The sequence below is a fragment of the Loxodonta africana genome, chromosome 2 (genome assembly GCF_030014295.1).
Source record: "Loxodonta africana isolate mLoxAfr1 chromosome 2, mLoxAfr1.hap2, whole genome shotgun sequence".
NCBI classification, from domain to species: Eukaryota; Metazoa; Chordata; class Mammalia; order Proboscidea; family Elephantidae; genus Loxodonta; species Loxodonta africana.
The window spans coordinates 82,728,026-82,750,016 of NC_087343.1; the positions used below are offsets into that span (position 1 = coordinate 82,728,026).

The 21,991-nt window shown below is 34.9% G+C and overlaps 1 protein-coding gene across 3 annotated transcripts in view; it reads right to left on the reverse strand.

The window, feature by feature from the left end:
• Window positions 1-21,991, reverse strand: part of AP3B1 (adaptor related protein complex 3 subunit beta 1) — a 278,558-nt gene that overhangs the window by 77,688 nt on the left and 178,879 nt on the right. For all 3 annotated transcript variants that reach the window (XM_003408109.4, XM_064273483.1, XM_064273482.1), the window contains 3 exons: window positions 18,929-19,085; window positions 15,647-15,794; window positions 5,315-5,384 (listed from right to left, as the gene is read on the reverse strand). In XM_003408109.4, the coding sequence (XP_003408157.2) occupies window positions 5,315-5,384; window positions 15,647-15,794; window positions 18,929-19,085 (375 nt within the window). The remainder of the gene's footprint in view (window positions 1-5,314; window positions 5,385-15,646; window positions 15,795-18,928; window positions 19,086-21,991) is intronic.

The following is a 21,991-nucleotide window of genomic DNA, read 5'->3' on the forward strand; positions in this document are numbered from 1 at the left end:
GTCTATTTCAGCTCACTAATGCCTGGGACATCTATCTTTATGTGTTCCATTTCATTTTTTTTTATTGTGCTTCAGGTGAAATTTCACAGCTTAAATTAATTTCTCATTAAAAAATTTATACACATTGTTTTGTGACATTGGCTGCAATCCCCATACTGTTACAGCACACCCCCCCCTTTTCATCCCAAGTTCCCTGTGCTCATTCGTCCAGTTGCTGTCCCTTGCTGCCCTCTCGTCTTTCTTTTGGACAGGAGTTGCTCATCTGGTCTCATGTATTTGACTGAACTAAGAAGCACATTCCTCACATGTGTTATTTTTTGTTTTATAGGCCTGTCTAATCTTTGTCTGAAAAGTGGACATTGGGAATGGTTTCAGTTCTGGGTTAGCAGAGTGTCCTGGGACCACAGTTTTGAGGACTCCTCCAGTCTGTCAGACCAGTAAGTCTAGTCTGTTTTCATGAATTTGGATTCTGTTCTACATTTTTCTCCCCCTCTATCTGGGACTCTCTGTTGTGATCCCTGTCAGACAGGTCACTGGTGGTAGCTGGGTACCATTTAGTTCTTCTGGTCTCAGGGTGGTGGAGTCACTGGTTCATGTGGTCCTGAAGCCCTTTGGGCTAATATTTTTCTCATGTCTTTGGTTTTCTCCATTCTCCTTTGCTCTGGACAGGATGGGACCAACAGATGTATCTTAGATGGGTGCTCACAAGCTTTTAAGACCCAGTTCCATTTCATTTTTGACAACTTCTAATTTTCCTAGATTCATACTTCGTACAGTCCATGTTGCAATTATTAATGGATGTTTGCAACTGTTTCATCTTATTTTGAGTCATGCCACATCAGCAAATGAAGGTCACGAAAGCTTTACTTCATTCACGTCCTTAAGGTTGACCCTACTTTGAGGAGACAGCTCTTCCTCAGTCACATTTTGAGTGCCTTCCATCCTGAGGGGCTCATCTTCCAGACTACATCAGACAGGGTTCCACTGCTATTCATGAGGATTTCACTGGCCACGTTTTTTAGAAGTCGATTGTCTGGTCCTTCTTCCTAGTCTGTCTTAGTCCAGAATTTCCACTGAAACCTGTCCACCATGGGTGACCCTGGTGGTATCTGAAATACAGGTAGCACACCTTCTGGCATCACGGTAGCATGTAAACGACCACAGTATGACAAACTGACAAATGGTGGAATCTATTGCTAAGCCATATATTATCCTTGGACAAGTATATTTTCAACTGACTCCTATGAAATAGAAATTATGAGTAATTTCATAATCTAAAGTAAACTACGTAAGTTTTTCAGCCACTTATTTTTCATTTTACGAAAAAATAAATGAGACACAAAGAAATTAACTCAAGTAACTGATAGAAGGAAGATGAAGACCAATGCCGATGTTGAAAGCATCCCTTCCACAGATGTAACAATGAAGAATCAATACTTATTCAAGATTACACAACTGTTCTGTCATAGGGACAGGATTTAGTTTATTTTCTAGAGTTGTTAACTATACCGCTTCCTTAGAGAAAAAGACAGACAATGATTATTTTTGGTAGTAGCAAGTTCTTTCTCTCCTCCACACCTCTGCTTTGCCTAGAATACTGTCTTCCCCTTCCTTCTCCTCTTGCCTCCAACTGCTTGCCTAATTCTTACTGATACTTGTTCAAACATTACATGTTGATACTGCTGGGTGGGAGAGGTACCCTGATAACTAACAACATTTTATACATATCTCTTTCTCACATCATTCATAATATGACAATTAACGACTGACTCATCTGTTTCTTCCATCACACTTTGAGTTCCTTGGGTAGAGATAATGTATTTATTTAGAATGTCCAGTAAATAGCAGATATGCAAATCACAAGTATTTAATACGTGTTTTCTGAATGAAGAAATGGATAAATAGTCTCTGTGGATTATGATGTTTCTCTTAGATAAAACAGTAACCTAATTCTTGCCATGGAGAGCTGTTATAGGCTATTAAGTAGCATATAATTAAGTTAGTATTTTAAGAACCTTTATGAACAATGCTTTTCTCCCATAACACTCCATTTGTCTTTATCCTAATCTCAGATTCACTTCTTCAAGGTTTTCCACCTCTCTCCTTGTATTTAATTAATCTTTGCACCTCTGTTATATCTTATATAGAACAGTTACTCGTTCAAGTACCTGAGTCTCTGATTAGATTTTAGTCTCTGGAAGAGAATGACTAAACTTTATTATCTATCGCAGTACCTAGCAAAGTATATTGTACTTAGCAGACAATTCACAAAAATTGCTGAATTAAAGTTATCAAGAAAGTTTCATGTTTCTTTTCTGACAACACGGGACCATAAGATTAAAAAAAAAAAAAATAGCACTTGGGTATTTAAACAGAAATATATCCTATCCTGAGTTTAAAAATGCAAATTAAGATGAAATTTCTGTTAAAATTAAAGAATGTCTTACACTTTCTTAAAAAAAAAGACTTTTAAGAAAGCTTTTGGCTGTACGTACAAATTCATACTTTTAAAAACAATCAAACAATAAAATTTATATCCTTTCACAAGTTTTTTTTTTTTTTTTTTTCAGGAAACCTGGAGCCACACAGAAGGAGAAAATGTAAGTAATCCATATACACGTAAAATATTCAAATGCCCTAGGGTGATATAAAATGAAAGTTTTATTCCCTTCTCTGTTCTCAGTTTAGTTCTACTTTCCAAACAGTTCAGGGCTAGCCATTGTTGTTTCTTCTGTAGCCTTCAGAAATCACTATGCCACCAGGGCTTCCAACAGTTACGTTTGTGTCTGTGCACAGGATCTATTTTCTTTTGTCTTCTTTTTTTATATAAGTGGAATCTTGCTATACACATATCTTTTTTGGTTCTTACAATAATTTGGATATATAACTACATTATTAGCACATAGATTTGCCTCATTTTTGTTAACTGCTGCATTACTCTATTGGCGGACATTTTCTTTGTTTTTAGGATCTTGCTGTAACAAACAATGCTTCAATAAAACTCTTATACGTACCTTTTCATATTTTTTTAATTTAAGAAATATTTACCAAGTACCCACTAGGTATCATTCTAGGTACTAGGGATAGTAGTGAGCAGGACAGACAAGGATTCTACTCTCATGGAATATCCTGTTTGGGCATGACAGACAATAATGTAATGAAAATATTTAACATAATATCACATAATAATAAATTCCATGAAGACAATCAAGAGTAATTAGGGAAGGTGTGTGAGAGTATGTGACTTTTGACCTGGAACTGAAAAGCAGCAGCTAGCCATCAGAAGATCTGAGGGAAAAGTGTTCTCAGCAGAGGGAACAGCAGTACAGAGGCCCTGGGTAGGGATGTGCCCGGTATGTTTGAGAAATGCAAAGGAGCAGAGTAGTATGAAATGTGATAGCAGGTGGGTAGGTGTCATAATGTAAGGTCTGAGAAACCTAGGAAAGGAATATGGACTTTAAGTGCAAAATTAAATTAAAGGGTTTAAGACCAAGAAGAAACAAGATCTAACTTTGCTAGTTTATCTGTAGAATACATTCCTAGAAAAAGGTATGTGCAATTTAATTTTTGATAGATATTGCTAAAATGGAGCCCTGGTGGACCAGTGGTTAAGAGCTCGGCTGCTAAGCAGTTTGAATTCACCAACTACTCCTTGGAAACCCTATGGGCAGTTCTGCTCTGTCCTATAGGGTCAATTCAGACTTTAAAATCTTTGCCAGTTGGTGAAAAATGACTCAAATTCCACTCCGATTTATTCTAAATTTCTCTATATTAAATATTTGCCTTGATCATTTGAAGCAGACTAGATAATACAATACAAACAGGATAGTTCTGCAACAGAATGAGACAACCTAAAAAACAAAAAGCCACCCCAGCATGGAAAAATTACACTGAAAAATGACAATAGTTTAATATTCACAAAATCTTGTTTGTTGTTATTCTTCTCCTAGTGTGAAATTTACCTAGCAATGACGTGAGCCACAATCTCTCACAATGCAGGAAGATTTAAGGGGAGGTAGCCAATATTTATCTTTGCGTGCTTAAGTGAATATACTTGTAGGATTCTAAATTCTTAGATTTGCTGGGGCAAGGGTTTTTTACAGTTAAAACATCGATAAGTATATCGTGGTCTCAGGGGACAAGTAGCTCAATTGGTATAACATAGTTTATAAAGAAAATGTTCCACATTCTACTGTGGTGAGTAGTGTCTGGGGTCTTAAAAGCCTGTGAGCAGCCACCTAGGATACTCCAATGGTCTCACCCCTTCGGGAGCAAGGAAGAATGAAGAAAACTAAAGATACAAGGGAAAGATTAGTCCAAAGGACTAACGGACCACATGTACCACAGCCTCCACCAGACTGAGTCCAGGACAACTAGATGGTGCCTGGCTACCACCACTGACTGTTCTGACAGGGATCACAATTGAGGGTCCTGGACAAAGTTGGAGAAAAATGTAGAACAAAATTCTAACTCAAAAAGAAAGACCTGACTTGTTGGCCTGACAGAGATGGGAGAAACCCTAAGGGTATGGCCCCTGGACAGCCTTTCAGCTCAGTAATGAAGTCACTCCTGAGGCTCCCCCCTCAGCCAAAGATTGGACAGGCCCATAAAACAAAACGAGACTGAAGGAGCATACTAGCCCAGGTGCAAGGACTAGAAGGCAGAAGGGGACAGGAAAGCTGGTAATAGGGAACTTAAGCTTGAAAAGGGAGAATGCTGACATGTCAGGGGTTGTTAATCAATGTCATAAAGTAATACGTGTACTAACTGTTTAATGAGAAACTAGTTTGTTCCATAAACCTTCATCTAAAGTACAAGAAAAAATAATTAAAAAAAAATATTGATAGGTATAGTCAAACTGACTTCCAAAGGCTTTGTACTGATTTGCATTCCTACCGAAAGTGTGGCAAGTACAAGATGGGCTGTTCCTTACTTTTCCATTTACTTTCCCAGTTCCCCACCTCCCTAAGTTGGATGTATCAATCCCCTTAATCAACATTTAACAATGAAAAAGTTGTGAGATAAAGATAATTATTTTAAATTGCTCAAGCGAGAGATATTAAAATGAATTTGGTGCACTTTTACTTGACCATCTACATTTATTTATATCATTCATGTGATACAAAGCTGATGCTGAACAGATGAAAGTGAAAGATACTAATACAATTGATTTCCAAAACTGTCTTGCCTTATTCTTGTATAAATCTTTCACGAGATGTTGATACTTTATTTTGAGATATGCAAATAAAAAATAATATAAAAACAAAGAAATACTCTTCCTAATAGATGAAAAATTAAAAATTATAATACTTACAATCATCTAGATCTAGCAATGAAACATCTTTGGGAACAGGATTTCTATCTTGTCTTGTTTTTTCTTTCTCCTATAAAATAAAAAACATTTCATTTATTGAGTGTTCTAGTTTCAAAATGAAAAAAGTAGTCCTTAATGTCCCAAAACAGACATTTGTTTCTCTGCTTAGTCTTCTAAAAAAAATCAGTTTCTGCATTGTTACATGAAATTTTGTTTGAAAGAAAATTATTATTTCCGATAGCAAACAACATTTCTTCTCCATCATGCAAATTTTTAAACATTTTGTGCTTAAAGATTATAAAGAACCTTCAGGAGAAAATAAAATTAAAATATGGATGTAAATAATAATTATTTTATAATCTGACAAGGTTTTGCAAATGGAAAATCGTGGTTCTTTGCTAGCAGGTACACAGACATTTTTGAAAATAATCTTTAAACAAGCTGACGTAAGGAAAAGCTCAAACAACATATGCTTAGCTCTGAAGTTGTTGACGGCTTCTGAGGTTAGCCTTTTCTGAGGTTTACTTTGTGACCAGCTAGGTACTTTATATTTCAACACTGGGTTGTGTCAGACTTCTTTTGCCACAGGTATCCACTAAAATCTATATGCGACATTTTCAGGCTCCTCTTCTTTAGGGTTGAAAAGGATTTCACTTTCTCTACTGTTTTCAGTTTACTATATTTAAGAAATACACTGTATAGCCATGGGATAGAAAACAATGCCTCTAAACCTGGGGTATTCACAGTTTAGAGATTCAAAAAAAGATTTTAAAATTAGTTTTATAAAAAAGTATAAATTAAGTACAGTAGTGAGTAACATTACAAACAACTCAAGATAATAAAGAGATGTATTTGGGTCAAAATTATTTATTTTTATAAGGAATACTTTTTTTTTAAATTGAATCTTCTAAAATTAAAAGCCAAAACTTAAGTTTTCACTAAAAGTTTCTGTTTATTTATTCAGTCATTCAACAGATATGTACTGAATTTTTATAATGTCAGATTCTGTGCAATGGAGGTGACCGTTAAGACAGGCATAGGCCCCGCCTTCAAATACCACAGGAGTTTATAGCCTATTGTTACTGTGAATTATTATAAACATTTTTGAAGTAGTCCTCTAACTACTGATAGGTATTACTGAAGCAAAATGTATACTAACACCATGTAAAGTATACACAGTGTCCAAGCTCTCACAACAGTGCACACACATGAACAAGAGCATTACATCAAATTATATGCTACATAAAAATTTTAAATCATTCCTGTTTTTTCCCTCATGCCAATACCTAGAAAAATTATTTTCAAGAGTCATACAGTAGTTTTAGTTAAACATAACTAAAGGATATTCACCAGTTATACTGATATCATTAGCATTAATTTTTCTTCCTTAAAACAGTTATTTCTGCCACTGAAAACTCTGAATCATCTAGATGGGATTTTATTTCATTCCTTATTTAAAAACAAAACCAACAATATTTGCCCCTCTCTTTACCCTCTGAAATGAGTAACAATTTTTAGGACTGGGGAAAATTTTTTTAAATGTTAAGTTTTAAGCTGCAAGTAACTTAAAGCATAGGTTGAGAATTGAAAATGCCATTTCAACTAGAGTATCATTCCTGTGAAAAAAGAACATATAGCAAAAGGAGCTCATCACCATGTGACTTAACAAAATGCTATGCCGAGCACAATAGGTGTAGCTTCCCATAAGATACAACGGTGCATGACTGTCTTCAGGAAACTGTAACTCTCCGACCTGAAAAATTAGAAACCTATCAAATCAAGATAAAGTTGAAGCTGGCGGCAAGTCTATACCTTATTTTCTACTTCACAGCTAAGAGTGTGTAACAATATCTATTAAATACACATCAGGTCACATACAACACAGGAAAAGAGCTGCATGTGAAGTTGGCATAATCTCTTATTAGAAGCCTAAAGCAGAAAGAAAAAAAAGGCTCTAAAAGGACAGAATTTCATTGACTTTTTGGGAAGAGCAAATAACCAGTGACTGAAATACAACATTAGCAATAGATAATGGTTATTTCTACAGAATTGAAAAAGCCTTGCATTCTGAATCACAGCTATAAAAAGCTTCGTGATGTGTTTGGCATTCCTCTTTTATATTTCATTTTTAAAAAATCCATAGTAAGTTCAAAGCATTTTCATACTTAAAGGATTTACTATAAAAATAAAAATCTGAATTCTAAACAAAGAAGTTAAGAGCTCTATTCTATCAAACATTTCTCCATTTGCAATTCATCTTGGTAATAGAGACAGAACCTGAGTAAATGCATATAGGACTTGAGGCAGGAGATTTTTCTTGCTCAATGCATAATTCATGTGCTCCGCCTGCAAAGTGTGTAAAATGAGAATTTCACACCGCAGCATGAGCCATGGGGCTGCAGAGAAAAGGCAGATGAAATCATATTTTACTGTGTGAATTTTATTTCTTACCCTCCCAATATTTATACAAAACCATCATTGACAAACCAAACACATTGACAGATCACCCACTGTTTCCATTGTGTTAGTACTTGAGAAGAGATCAGGCAGAAAGATAGACAATTTGTTTCTGTATATTTTTTTTAAATAGAAGATTAGGTTTTTAACAGCTGAGTGACTGTATTAGACTTTTATAAGGACAACAGTAACTGATCTTAAAATCTCACTACACAACTACCTAGTTATCAATTCATCATCTTCAAATCTCCATTTTGTTTCTATGGCATTCGATTATACACCTCAACACATCAACATTTTCAAAATGAAATACAAAGTCACAGGGTTAAGAAACTGATTTCTATTTGATATATTTCATTTCAAATAATAAATAAAAAGATCCTGGAAATACTTATTAAGCTCCAAATAACAGAAACAAAAATATGTAGTAATATACCTGTAAAGATTTTTATGTATTATGCATGTTCATTTTCATGCTGAAAAAAGCAAGTAGAAAAAAGATCTGACATGACAAGCATCAAATACACTTCCTAAGAAGAAACCATTGTAAACAGGGTTTAAATCTAAAACTATAAAACAGGATAAGTGGTACATAAAGTTCACCAAACTCACATTCTGTTTTGAAATCAACAATTCAACGCTAATTTCTAGCCTCACAGGGCGAGATGTTTGCATAAAATATTTTCAGTTAGAATTACCAACCAAGGACAATGTGCCTTCAAGTTACCTGATGAATTTGATTAAAAAAAAAATCTGAGGCTTACACTTAAAAACTTGTATTTTAAAACAAAAGTACACTGCCAGTAAATTGAAACTTCTTTATAAGTTATGAAGAAGTCTAAATTGCTAAAAACAAATCTTTGCCTACTAGATTATACCTGCCTTCAACATGAAAGTTTAATGACACTCACTTGGATTTGAAGACCTCGATTGGAGTGAAATGGTATTTCTGTTTTAGAGAACTTAAAAAACGAACTAAATTGGGAAAGATATCAATGGAAAGAGGCAAGGCTTTGAGTTGTTAAACGCCAATATTCTTCAATATTCAAAGAGGTTATATAATTGTAACATACATAAATACTCATAAAAACACATGTAAAACTTTTCTTATTTCTCAAATACAGCAGAAAACCAAGCAGAAAATAATTCCTTTCACTATTACCCATAATCTACCTAATACCACATGCTAAATTTACTTTATCCTCAAGAATCTTTCAGTGGTAGATCTTTTTTTAAAGGGAAATCTTAATATTTACAGGAATTTGGACACTAGTCACAATACCGGCGACTGGACATTAGAGCACTTAGGAGATTTAATCAGTTTCTCTGAAAAAGGATTAGCAAAGTTTTATGAGATATGTACAGCTTATGATAAAGACAACTGGCAAATCTAGAACATTGCTAGGTATACAAATGGAACTATTTTCTCACAGCTAGTACACGTATTTGGCTGCTAACCAAAAGGTCAGCAGTTCGAATCCACCAGCTGCTCACTGGAAACCCTATGGGGCAGTTTTACTCTGTCCTATAGGGTTGCTGGTGGTGTAGCAGTTAAAAGCTATGGCTGCTAACCAAAAGGTCAGCAGTTCGAATCCACCAGGCACTCCTTGGAAACTCTATGGGGCAGTTGTACCCCGTCCTATAGGGTGGCTATGAGTCAGAATCTACTCGAAAGCAATGGGTTTGGTTTTGGTTTATAGGGTTACCATGAGTCAGAATCCACTCAATGGTAATGGGATTCTGTACACACATTAATCTTAATTTTTATTCAAATATAGGGGTGCTGTTAATATTGTTGTTGTGCGTTGTCAAGTCCATTTCCTAGGCTGTAATCTTTATGGCAGTAGATCACCAGGTCTTTCTCCCATGGAGCAGCTGGTGGATTCGAACTGCCAACCTTTTGGTTAGCAGCTGAGCGCTTAACCATTGTGCCACTAGGGGTCCTTGCTCTTAACATTAAATATTATTAAATGCAAGTAAGTTAAATACTTTGTATTTATTTCACACTGAAAGATTATTATGCTTTATACAATTTATGTGATTAAAATGTAAATATATACAAGACCAAAATATCAAACCCATTGCCATTGAGTTGATTCTGACTCCTAGCAACTTTGTAGGACAAAGAAGAACTGCCCCATAGGGTTTCCCAAGGCTATAAATCTTTACAGAAGCAGACTGCCACATCTTTACTTCCACGGAGCAGCTGGTGGGTTAGAACTACTGACCTTTTGGTTAGCGCCCAAGCACTTAAACACTGTGTCACCAGGGCTCCATACAGAAGGTAAATATATGAAAGCTATTCACAGTAAAACTATAATCATGATTTAAAAATTTTATCTGTTTAATCATAGATTATCTAAATCTTCAGTATTTGGTACTTAGACAATTTAGTTTGAACTATCACCTCAGAGTGAAGATCTGAATAACACACTAAAAAAAGGATAGCTGAAAAAACTATAGTATGTAGGAGCACTTTAATATACCAGCTAGTTAAAGACACTGAAGACTAGGTTCAATTAAAAAAAAAGAGAGATAAAAACTGGAAACTTTTTAAGACATTATTTTAAATAAAATTGTCATCATCTGTTTAACACATAATTTTAACAATAAGCAGAATATAACTTAATTATACAAAAATAGGTTAATGTGATATAAATGTGAATTTCTTCCTGATACAATATGGGCTATATTACTCATTTTTCTCTCCAATGTTCTGTGTAAAAAACACGTTTTCCCTTTATACTGTGTAAAGTTTATGAAAGTACGTAAAATATACAATTATTAAAAGTAACTTTGCTGTAAGCATTATTTGGGGCAAAATAATTATTTCATAAAAATGACTATTGTTGCATGCCATCGAGCCGATTCCTATTCATAGTGACCCTACAGGACAGAGTAGAACTGCCACATAGTGTTTTCTAGGCTAAAATCTTTAAGGGAGCAGATCACCAGGTCTTTTCTCCCATAGAGCAGCTGGTGGGTTTGAACTGCTGACCTTTCAGTTAGCAACCCAGCAATTAACCATCCTTAAATTAAAATATTTCTCAATTAAGTGTATTGCAGAAAAGAACATCTACTGATGAAAATATTCTCACCTATCACAATACCTGTAACTAAAGAACAAGACGTTACTGACTTGATAAAGAACAATCGTTATTTACTGTATCTGAAACCAAATGAGGACATCTCCCAATCCATAAAACAAACAAACAACACGATGACAGGATGTATGACTACAGTTTTGTGCCTTATGTATATGCTGAAGCTTGGTGTTAAATGGCAAACACTTCAGGGACATAAACACTTTAGCAGTACCTCTAATTCTTCTGACTGTCCCAACACCATTCACATGAGTAATACCCCCTCATCAGTAACATTTTTTATTGCATGCAGTCATTCTCCTGTCAAGCTAGAAGTGGAGGGACTACACTTTGATATAAGACCACTTTCTCACCAGCTTATATTTTCTATAATAGGAGAAATGGTGCAAAAAGAACAACAAAAGCATATAGCATGTTAAAAGAACCACAAATAGTTCACTGGCATTAGAATACAGGACACGTGAGTGGAGTTACGACTAGAAAGGTAGGTGTGAGCACGTTAGCCTGAGTTTAGTAAACTCAAAGGGCAACAGGGTGTTATTACAGGTAACTTTAACATCAATCTGGCAGCTGTACAGAAGGACTGCAGTAGGGTTACATTCTGAGACCCACCAATAACAATGGTCTGTGAGTAAGGTAATGAAGTGATCGAGAATGGTGGTAAAAGGAAAGAAGAGACAGATAAGAGAAATAGTGCACAGAATCTATAGGACTTGGCAACTTCCCAAATATACAGGATGAGAGATCTGGGAGAACACAAAGAATGCGGGCACTAAAGGGTACAGCATATATTTTTCTGGATATATTAGATTTGGAGAACCAGTAGCCCGACAAGAGGTCTAAGAATTTAGTCTGAATTTCGGAAGAAAAACTGGATTTGTTCTAGGGATTTGGAGATGTTACCATGGAAAGCAATTCACATAAACACACTAGCTGAAGTTACAGGAGTGACTGAGGTCCTGCAACAGGAAAAATGAAGAGAAAAAGAAAGACTAAAGAAAAACAAACTCAGATCAAATAATATTTAAAAAAAAAAAAGTATACTAAGCATTAATTTTGGGGCAATGTGCAAACTTCGGTGTCGACAACAAAACAAATAACTCACTGCAGTCGAGTCAAATCCTATTCATAGTGACCCTCTAGGACAGAGCAGAACTACCCCAAAGGGCTTCCAAGGAGCAGCTGGTGGATTCAAACTGCCGACCTTTTGGTTAGCAGCTGAACTCTTAATCACTGTGCCACCAGGGCTCCCCGTGGGTGTCAGAAAGGTGTGAAAAGTGAAGCAATCAAAAGGATGAAAGATCAAAGAAGTCAAAAGAAAAGAGGTGCAGAGTATTTCAAGTAGTAGGGAAATAGTCATAAAAAAAGGTCAACAAAGGATAATGACTAAGAGAAGGCCATTAGGTTTGGGGAAAGGTCACAGCAGGCTTTTCTGTAGGAAACGAGAGGGATGGAAACCAATTTGTAAGTGACTAAGAAATAACTGGGTTATTTTCCAAACTCTCACTCTGTTTGTCCTTCCTCATCTCTTCTCACCTTTTCTCTCTTTATTTAAATGTTAGAATAGACCTGAGTGTGGTGACAGGCAGAGAACGAATTAGTGGGGGAAGAGACTGAAGGTACAGAGGAGGCAGATGATCATCAACAAAATAAGGTCCAAAGGAAGCAGGACTTATTCTTGGCTAAGTAGACAGGAATCACTTAGTCAGAGCTAAATGCCCCCCCGGACCCCCAAAAAGGAGGGTAAGTAGAGCGTTATGAGAAACCACAATGGATGGCAGGAAGCAGGTAAGGGGTCGTAACTGAGTTTTAACTTATCACTTGACTAGTGTAAAAAGAGTTAAGAAAATGCAAGAGGCTTAGAGTTAAAAAAAATTTTGGGTTCTATAACTCTAACACTGTTGCGCTCTCATGGAATGAATGCTCAACTTTAGAAATGTTAAAAATGATCTTTTAGATTTATATAGGGCTTTACATTGACCTTTCACACTGGATTTTTTTTATAGTAACACTTGAAAGAAGTAGGATAGGTATTAGCATTTCTACTTTAGAGATGAGGAAACTGAAGCATAAAAGATATTATCTCCCAACAAGTAGAACACTATACCTATCTCACAGGACCATCATAAAAATTAACTGTTTTGAAAGCCATATACTCAAAGTACCTCATGGTCTCATTTTCATGTTCAATGCCCCCAAAACATATTGGCCAGATTAAAGAAAAGGAAGAGAAAGAGCAGAAGTATAGGCTAGCTAGGCTGCAGATCTAAGGTGTATGGATTTCCAGCATTAACAGACTGTCATGCTAAATTAAGGTAAAGCATCCACCATCTGCCGTCATTACTCATCCTTTACAGCAGAAGCGGCAACACTTGGGGCAGCAGGACTCTTCCACGATTACAGAGCTGCCCGCCATTGTTAGAAAACTGGTACACTGCAAGGGGCACGGTAAACTCCAAAACACTCAAGAGAGAAATGGAAAGAAATAAAGAGCTACGTTGGCTCCAAGGCGGAGAATAGTTATTCCAGCTGCTAAAATGAAACAAATAAACAACGCTATCTGCCAATTACAGACCAGAAAAGGTCTGTAATATAGAGAAAATAAGCCCTCTAAGCAAAACACATAGACACGACTCTCAATAATGTCAGTAAAACCTAAATTTCTCAAGGGGGCTTGGTTCATTGTAAGTTTGAATTTTGTACACTGATATTTTAAAATATTTTGAATTATCAAGAGATTTAATCAGATTATTAAAAGTCTTTGACAAAGAAACCAATTAAATCACTGACCTGGGGTTCCACTGTCATTTTTTAATGGGCTCCTAAGCTCTGCTTCTACTACTACATAGACACTGGAGTTTACCTTGATTTTTCAATTTTTACAAAACCTTTTAAGAATAACTCCAATTATACTCACTTGATATTCACTGATTTCTTGATCTGTTGTTTTAAAAAACACTGATTTCTTATTCTGGGTTGTACTTAATGTCCATTTTAAAAACTTCTTTATTTTAAATATTATTTAATGCTTTTTTATAATTCAATAAAGTAGGAAATGAGAGTATAATAAATTGATTATATAATAAGTTTTTATATGAGATCGGATTAATAAGTCTTAAAAGATCTCTAAGATTTTATGTGAATGTTTGAAAAACAGAAATCTCAGATCATACACTACATATACACAAAAATTTTAAACATAAGTTTAAGATAGGTTTTATTGTATGCAAGAATATTTGAAATAAGGTTAAGACAAACACTAGCCAATTTTAAAATATGCTTATTTTTCAACAACAAATCTCTGGATAGGGAAGGGTAATTGTCTATTCCAATGATTTTCATCTTAGCTACTCAGATGACATACCGAGAAATTCAAGTTAATAGAACTAAAAAAATAAGTGAAAAAAGAAAATTAGGCTTAAAAAGAAACTGAATTCAATAAAAGGCAGGGTTTGAACATATTTTCAACATATGGAATAATACAACACAGGCAGTCCCTGGGTTACAAATCAGATCCATTCCTGAATGGGTGTTTTAAGAAGTCAGTAGGGGAGTCAAAACAGGTGCATACAGTTCTTATTTAGCCTTACTTTAGTGCAAGGAAAGACTCGAAGCCTTTTCGAAGATTTAAAAGCTACACACGCAGCAAGCGAAGGTGACTGTGATGAAGAATTTGTTGTGGGTAGGGGCTGGTTCAGTGGTTTCAAAGCGAGGGCAAATTTACGTAAAATTAAAGGGCAAGCACAAGTTGTCTGTAAGTCAGATGTTCACAACCTGGGGACTGTCTGTATATAAAAGTACTTAATTTGAAGCCTAGCATCAATGTAATCCATTTACAAACAAAAAACCCAAACCCGTTGTCATTGAGTTCATTCCCACTCATAAAGTGACCCTATAGGACAGTATATAACTGTCCCACAGGGTTTCCAAGGCTGTAATTTTTACGGAAGCAGACTGCCAAATCTTTCTTCCACAGAGCTGCTGGTGGGTTCAAACTGCTGATCTTCTGGTTGGCAGCTGAGAGCATAACTGCTGAACTACCAGGGCTCCTAAATTCACTTACAAGGGGGTGATAATTAAAGATCAGAAAGATAATTCTTACTAGGTTTGAATTTTATATTAATAAGTACATTTTTGTAATTTACACTTTTTTTTTGCTGCTAAGCAAACTTCAGTGTTAAATATTATATCAAAAAGCATTACGTTACATAAGTGGTTCTTGCATTTGTTTTTAAATAAATGACTATGAAATTTTTATTAACTGGTTCAAGAATGTATATCCTTTAATTAAACCTTTAATAATATTCTATTATCCAAAATGCCTAATATAGTTAAAAAGCTTATTAGTCTCAATTTCTTATGACGTATGTACATTTATATTCCTTTGCTCAATACTATTTCCATGACTTCCTTTTGCTTCCCCTTTAGCAAAACTCTCCCTTGTCACAATCTAGATAAGAACAAAACAGGCAACACTCATAACACTGAGAGCCCCCTCTCTACTTTCAGCGACAAGGAATGAGGTTAAAAAAGTTTCTAACTTCTCTGCAAGGTCGGGTTATAAGAGAAATGATTATCCAGGGGAGGGAGGGGAAATCACAGGTATGACTGAATGAAGATGGTGCTGTTTTAGTTTTCAACGACAGTATTAAACACTCTTCATTTATTGACTTTTAGCAAAACACTAATTTTCGGAAATACTGATTTTTAACAGGGAAAAGGCTATAAAAACATTTACCTTCAAGTGTAACAAACGTGTACTATCTTTTACCTTAGTGACTTTCCTGGACTCAGAGGCACTGTCAGATTCTGATTCAGTTTCAGAATCTGAAGAACTTTCTTCTACTGAACTTGATTCAGCGTTGGAAGACTCTGAAGTTTTAGATTTTTCATGTTCCTTTTCTCCATCTTCGGAATCACTATGCATAATAATAAAATTTGAAATATCAACTTTAAATCCTTTATATAAACAAGTCTGTGAAGCAGTTAAAAATTCAAACAGCAAATGTTGATATATCCTCATTTTACATATAAATCAGGGCCTTTACCAGATAAGCGTATCCTATTAAGAACCATTTCTCTTTAGTATATAAAAAGACAAACATGGTTTTAAAATTCCAGATTATATTAATGAAATAATAGTAAAGATATTATTACCTAAAACCACATAAGTCAGAATCCAATCACACTCAATTATATCACGCCACACATGCTTCAAATATAAAAGGTCATAAAACAACACTAAATAATATTATCAATAACAACGTAAAAAATAATAACTTTGATTAAATGTCTGGTTTACCAGGAGCACACATTAAGTGCTAACCATAAAAACTTCAAAGTGTTCATTAATAACTTTAAATATTATGTGATTACTTTCGAGGTTTGCATTTAGTAGATTCTGCTGTTCAAAAAAATTACTTACACGTTTCCAAATGTGAGTCTCAAACACACTATATTAGAAAATGTTAACTGGTTCAAAAGAGAATTCTTCTAATGTACTGAGTCTTACTAAAAATGTAAGATAATCAAATACAAACTTTTCACATACCAAATGATCACACATAACTGCTAAATGCTTTTCAGTTGTTTGTTTGCTCACTTACTCTTCAGCAAATTATTGCCTGATTTGTCCACCATATTTTGGCACTATGTTAGGTGTTAAGGATAACAGTGGAGTAGTAGACTAAGACAGTGATGATCTCTGTGTGCCTATCTTGTGGGGTCTAAAGTTCACTGGTGGATACAGAGAAGTAAGCCAGCAGTGGCAATAAAGTAGCATAAATAACAAGTAATAAAATATAGCGTATTATGACAACGTTTGGAGGAGCACCTAAAGAAACTTAACAAAGATTGGGAATGTTTCCTGGAGGAAGAGACACGTAAATTGAAGAATAAGGCAAGCAGTAGGGTTCTGGGTTAGGGGAGGGAGGCAGTTCTCCAGAAGGCCTTCTCTCAGGGAAGAAAGATCTACTGTGCTGTTTTTCATTTTCCCAAAACTGAAGGTCTAGTTCTTGTCACCACTGGAATAAATAATTATAATCAATTTTTTTTTTTTTTTAAGTATCTACCTTGTGCCAGGCAATGCTATACACTCCACAGCAATGACCTAATCTAGGCATCCCAACATATTCTTGATGGGTGCATTACTATTCCATTTACAATAATGAAACTGATTCCCAGGGAAGTTAAGTAACTTGCTCAAGGACATATAGCCAAAAGGGGCAAAAGTGGAATTTGAACTCAAGTCTGTCTTATCCCAAAGTCCATTATTTCTTCCACTAAGCCACACCATCTCCCTTCAAATAGAAATCCTTTGGAATATAAAACTCCTCATCTCAAATTTAGACATAAATAGTTACGGTTATTAAAGGGTGTTTTTAAAGATACTTAATGCTTCTTAAGCTGTAGAAAATTACATACAGTTATACAGGCAAAGTTAAAAAAATTCTAAGAGGCAGAAAAACACAGGGGGGGAGAGTGGTGAGGCAAGAAAAGAATCAATATTTCCTAGAATTGATTTCTGTGGAGGAAATATGATTGCTGTTTATTAAAAATGGAGCCATGGCAACATCTCAGAGCACACGTAATTATATCTGAAGACTAAAAAATATGTTGTTTTTTTCCTCTATCAAAGAACGCCAATTTATTATCCCCAATTCATCAGTGAAAACATACACTTAAAAATATTAGGTTTAGAAGGTATCTGTAGTTCCCTTTGGTGCAATAAGCAATTTTTTAAAACTCAAAAACTGATAAAAAGAAAAGTTCTTTTCTGAAGAAAAAAAATAATGAAAGTAATACATGATTTTAAATTTCCAGCATAGTGGCTTTTGCTATGTGAAAAGGTATTTAGTGCTCTGAACAAAACTTCCCCTTCCTAGAAATGAAGATACATTGTATAAACCATGTCATCAAAGATACTCTGATATTAAACCAAATATACAGAATTCCACTCAAAGAAAAGGTGATCAGGAACCAAGTAACTCCTTTGCTGCAACAAGTGACTGATTCTGAATATATTTAACTTCTAGCTTTTAAGATCAGATTTTAAAGGTAAAAGTATTATTTTACTATGCATCACTCAATTTTAATGGGTAATTACTGTTTACCTTACTGCTTAGAGTTTCAGATGTTAATCTAATGAAAAGAATTTACTGGTAACTAGCTTTTTAACTTTGCAATGATGAAAAGCCTGTATTAATTTAACCTACAGATTTCATTTGTTCTGAACAGGAAAAACAATATAAATCACTTTTAAAATCATTAAATCCTGACTTAAATTAATAAAGTCATAATTAGGGCATTATGCTGTGTTTGTTATGGAAGTGGCAGGGCGAGCTGCTTTAATTACTGTCTGTAATAAAAGGAGCAGAGAGCGTACTGCGCCCCAATCAGTGCTGTCAGCCACGACTGAGCCAAGCTGCAAGCTCATCAAGTGAGTGGGCAGCAGGCTCCCGAGGAAGGGGCCATCGTGTCTGCAGAGGCCACTCACTGACAGCAGTGGAGGAAACAGATTCACACAATCCAAGGTATTAGCCCCAGTTACTCAAAATTTTAATGACACTTTAATACATGATAATGTTGATAATGAGAAATCTTGAAAAGCACTAGCACTTAAATATCTTATGACCGTCTCCCTTCACAGCCCTTGACTCTAATATTTAGATCATAATCTTTTTAATATAACATTATTTAGAAAAATCAATTGTCTTCGTTACATAATGGCAAAATGTTGAAGGATTTAATTTTAGCCCTCAGCAAAATTGCTACAAAAGGTAATTAAGTGTTTCATACCTACTGCTTGATCACTTAGCCTTCCAAGGTTATACCAATTTTCAAAATGTAAGGTTTGTTCAAGTTCAAGATGAAAACTAAGCATTGCACGTAGCAGGATAATGTTAACTACTAGCATTTTAATTTTAAAAGATTTCATATCTGTTTGGGAAAAAAAAATACACACTTATTCACTCTATGCATTAAAGGGAAATATTAGCCTGGAGGAACATATCACAGAATATTTTCTGAAATAAATTCTGACAAAGTAAGTTACCTTTTTCGTTTATTTTTAGAGTTCTTCTTGGCTGTTCTTTGGTTTTCTACTTCTGATTCGCTCCCACTCCCGCTCTCACTGGAAGAGTCTTCACTGCTGTCATCACTGCTGTTTCCTTCCTCGCTTTGTTCTCCACTTTTGCTTCCAGATTCACTCTCTGCAAAATGTAACCAGATGTTCTTTGATTTACAACCATTTAACTATACTTAAGGATACCTAAAAAAAAAAAAAAAAAAAATTTTATTTTATTTTACAACTGTCAGTATTTATCACAAATGAAGCCAGATGTTGAATTTTAATGTACTGGACCCCATTTGTTCAATACTGTATATTTCTGTACCCCATTCCAGATCTATTGATTGCTGCAGCAGGGTGAGCTTGGAGAGACTCAAAAAAAACAGAGAGGTCTCCTGATAATGAGAGGAAAATAAAGAACGAAGTAAAAAGCAAATTTGAAAGAATCCTTCTTCAAATCCATAAGTATCTAGCTATGGCAAAAACTTTTTTTTTTTAAATTTAAAAAATGATGTAAAGATAAAAAAATAATTTTGAATTCTACTTGTAACTGAAGATTTTATTTAGAAAGAAAAAATGCAACAGTTGAATCTTTTCAGGAACAAATTTTGAGAGAGAAATAAGCCATTTGAGTCATCTCCAAAAAAGTCTAAATTCAAAGGCAATAAGCAAAATTACTACTTAAACAGTTATTATATATTTTACCTAGTTTGAATTTTAGATAGATTAAGGTTATATTTAGGAGTTATACATTTAAATGTTTTATGTATCGCTTATGGTATACTAGAATCTTCAGCAGAAGTGATATATGTAGTACACATGTATTTTAACATGAAGCACAATTTTTACTATTTGAAATGATTACAGGTGCACAGTTGTATTCTAGATTAGAGGACAAACTACTGCCCTACCTATGGTCTATCTGATGAAGTAGTCAGGAACATAACTAATAATTAAAAACATTATTCAAATAGGTAAATAATATCTACTCTATTAGGATTCATTTACATATCACAGTGAAAAACTAACACCGCCTATATTCTTTTGGAATAGCTTGTAGTAGTTAAAAGCATGGGTTTTCAAGCTGGAATGTTTGGGTTCAACCCTGGCTCCACCATTTACCATGTCTTTGGGTCTCAGTTTCCTCTACAGCAAATGGGGATAATAATACTAGCTACTTTACATCTGGGGTCTTAAAAGCTTGTGAGTGGCCACCTAAAATATTCTGATCCCACTCTGTCTGCAGCAAGGGAGAATGAAGAAAATCAGACACAAGGGAAAGATTAGTCCAAAGGACTAATGGAGCACAACTACCAAAACTTCTACCAGACACTGCCCAGCACAACTAGATGGTACCCGGCTACCATCACTGACAGGGATCACAAAAGAGGGTCCTGGACAGAACGGGAGGAAGATGTAGAACAAAATTCTAACTCACAAAAAAATACCATACTTGTTGGTCTGACAGAAACTGGAGAAACCCCTAGAGTATGGCCCCTGGACACCCTTTTAACTCAGTACTGAAGTCACTCCTGAAGTTCACCCTTCAGTCAAAGATTAGACAGGCCTATAAAACAAACAATAATACTCATAGCTCAAACATACATAAAAGACTAAATGGGCTTATTAGCCCAGGGGCAAGGACAAGAAGGGAGGAAGGGACAGGAAAGCTGCACGAATGGAAATGGGGAACCCAAAGTCGAGAAGGGGAAAGTGTTGACACGTTGCGGGGTTGTCAACCAATGTCACAAAACAATATATGTATTGTTTAATGAGAAACTAATTTGCGCTGTAAACCTCCACCAAAACCACAATAAAAAAAAAAAAAAAGGCTTAAAAAAATGCCAGCTACTTTACAGAGTCATGAAGATTAAATGATTTGAAACATGTAAAAGTGATTAGAACAGTGACTGTTACATCGTAAGGCACTTGTCATCATGATCATCTTTTATCAAGAGCAAACTTTATTTTACCCAAACTTGACAAAGCAAAAACAAAACTGCTAAATAAGGGCATTCTGATCTGTTGTGATATGAAAGTTATGCACAAACACATATTTACTCAGGTAACTGGCTCATACTATACATAATGAAGAGAAAGCATCAATATTACTCTGATGATATTACATGGGTATTCAACATGAATCTGGGTCCAGTTCACTTCAGGTACCATTATTTAAATTTCTAAGTTAGTAGGACCCTTAAGAAAATTTGTTTTCAGAAAGACTTGCTCATTGGAAAATAAAATCTCATAACTTCTAATGAAAAACGTTTTTTTTTTCTTCCTCTGGTAGCTACAAACTCTTGCTACATAACTCATTACTATATATATTCAGAAAAGTCCATGAAAAGCCATAATGTTAATGGAATATTTCAAATATGTACTGATAAAGGTTAGTTTATGAATGGGCATGAGTTTATGAAAAAATGAGATGGAGACAAATATTTACATGGTATAAAATGAAGGAGTAAACACCTAACTATACAGAAAGACCTTTCTCACTGGTTTATATCATTCCTGAAATTCCAGATTTTTTTAGAATCAGTCTTCTGGGTTGAGGCATTTTTTTCTAATTTTTTCAGTTTATTACTTTATCAGATTCTAAAAACAAAGATTTTGACTGAAGAAACGGGAGAAAAAAAAGAATGAAGTACCTTAGAGTGAGATAGTTAATGACGAAGTAATAGTAAGGGGCTCTAGTTCTCCAAGGAATAAATGCTTTAGAAAGAAGTTGGGCATCACTTGTTCTTAGGTCAGATCTGCCTAACGGGTTAATGGTTAATGACAGTTAGAAAAGAAACTCCAATATATTTTTGTTATGCAAATCAGCAACAGAATTTTAGTACTGAAGAGACTTAACCTCTTCATTTATCAGACATAGAGAAAGGTAAGTGCCTTCTCCAATTTGCATAGCTAAAACCCAGGATTACTAAATCTTTCCTGTTTAGTGTTCTTTTCATCGCATAAAGTTGCCTCCAATCCTTTAACTCTTTGTTTCTTTATAATACACAGGATATTTATTGATTTTAGCTTTCTCTCTCTACAGGT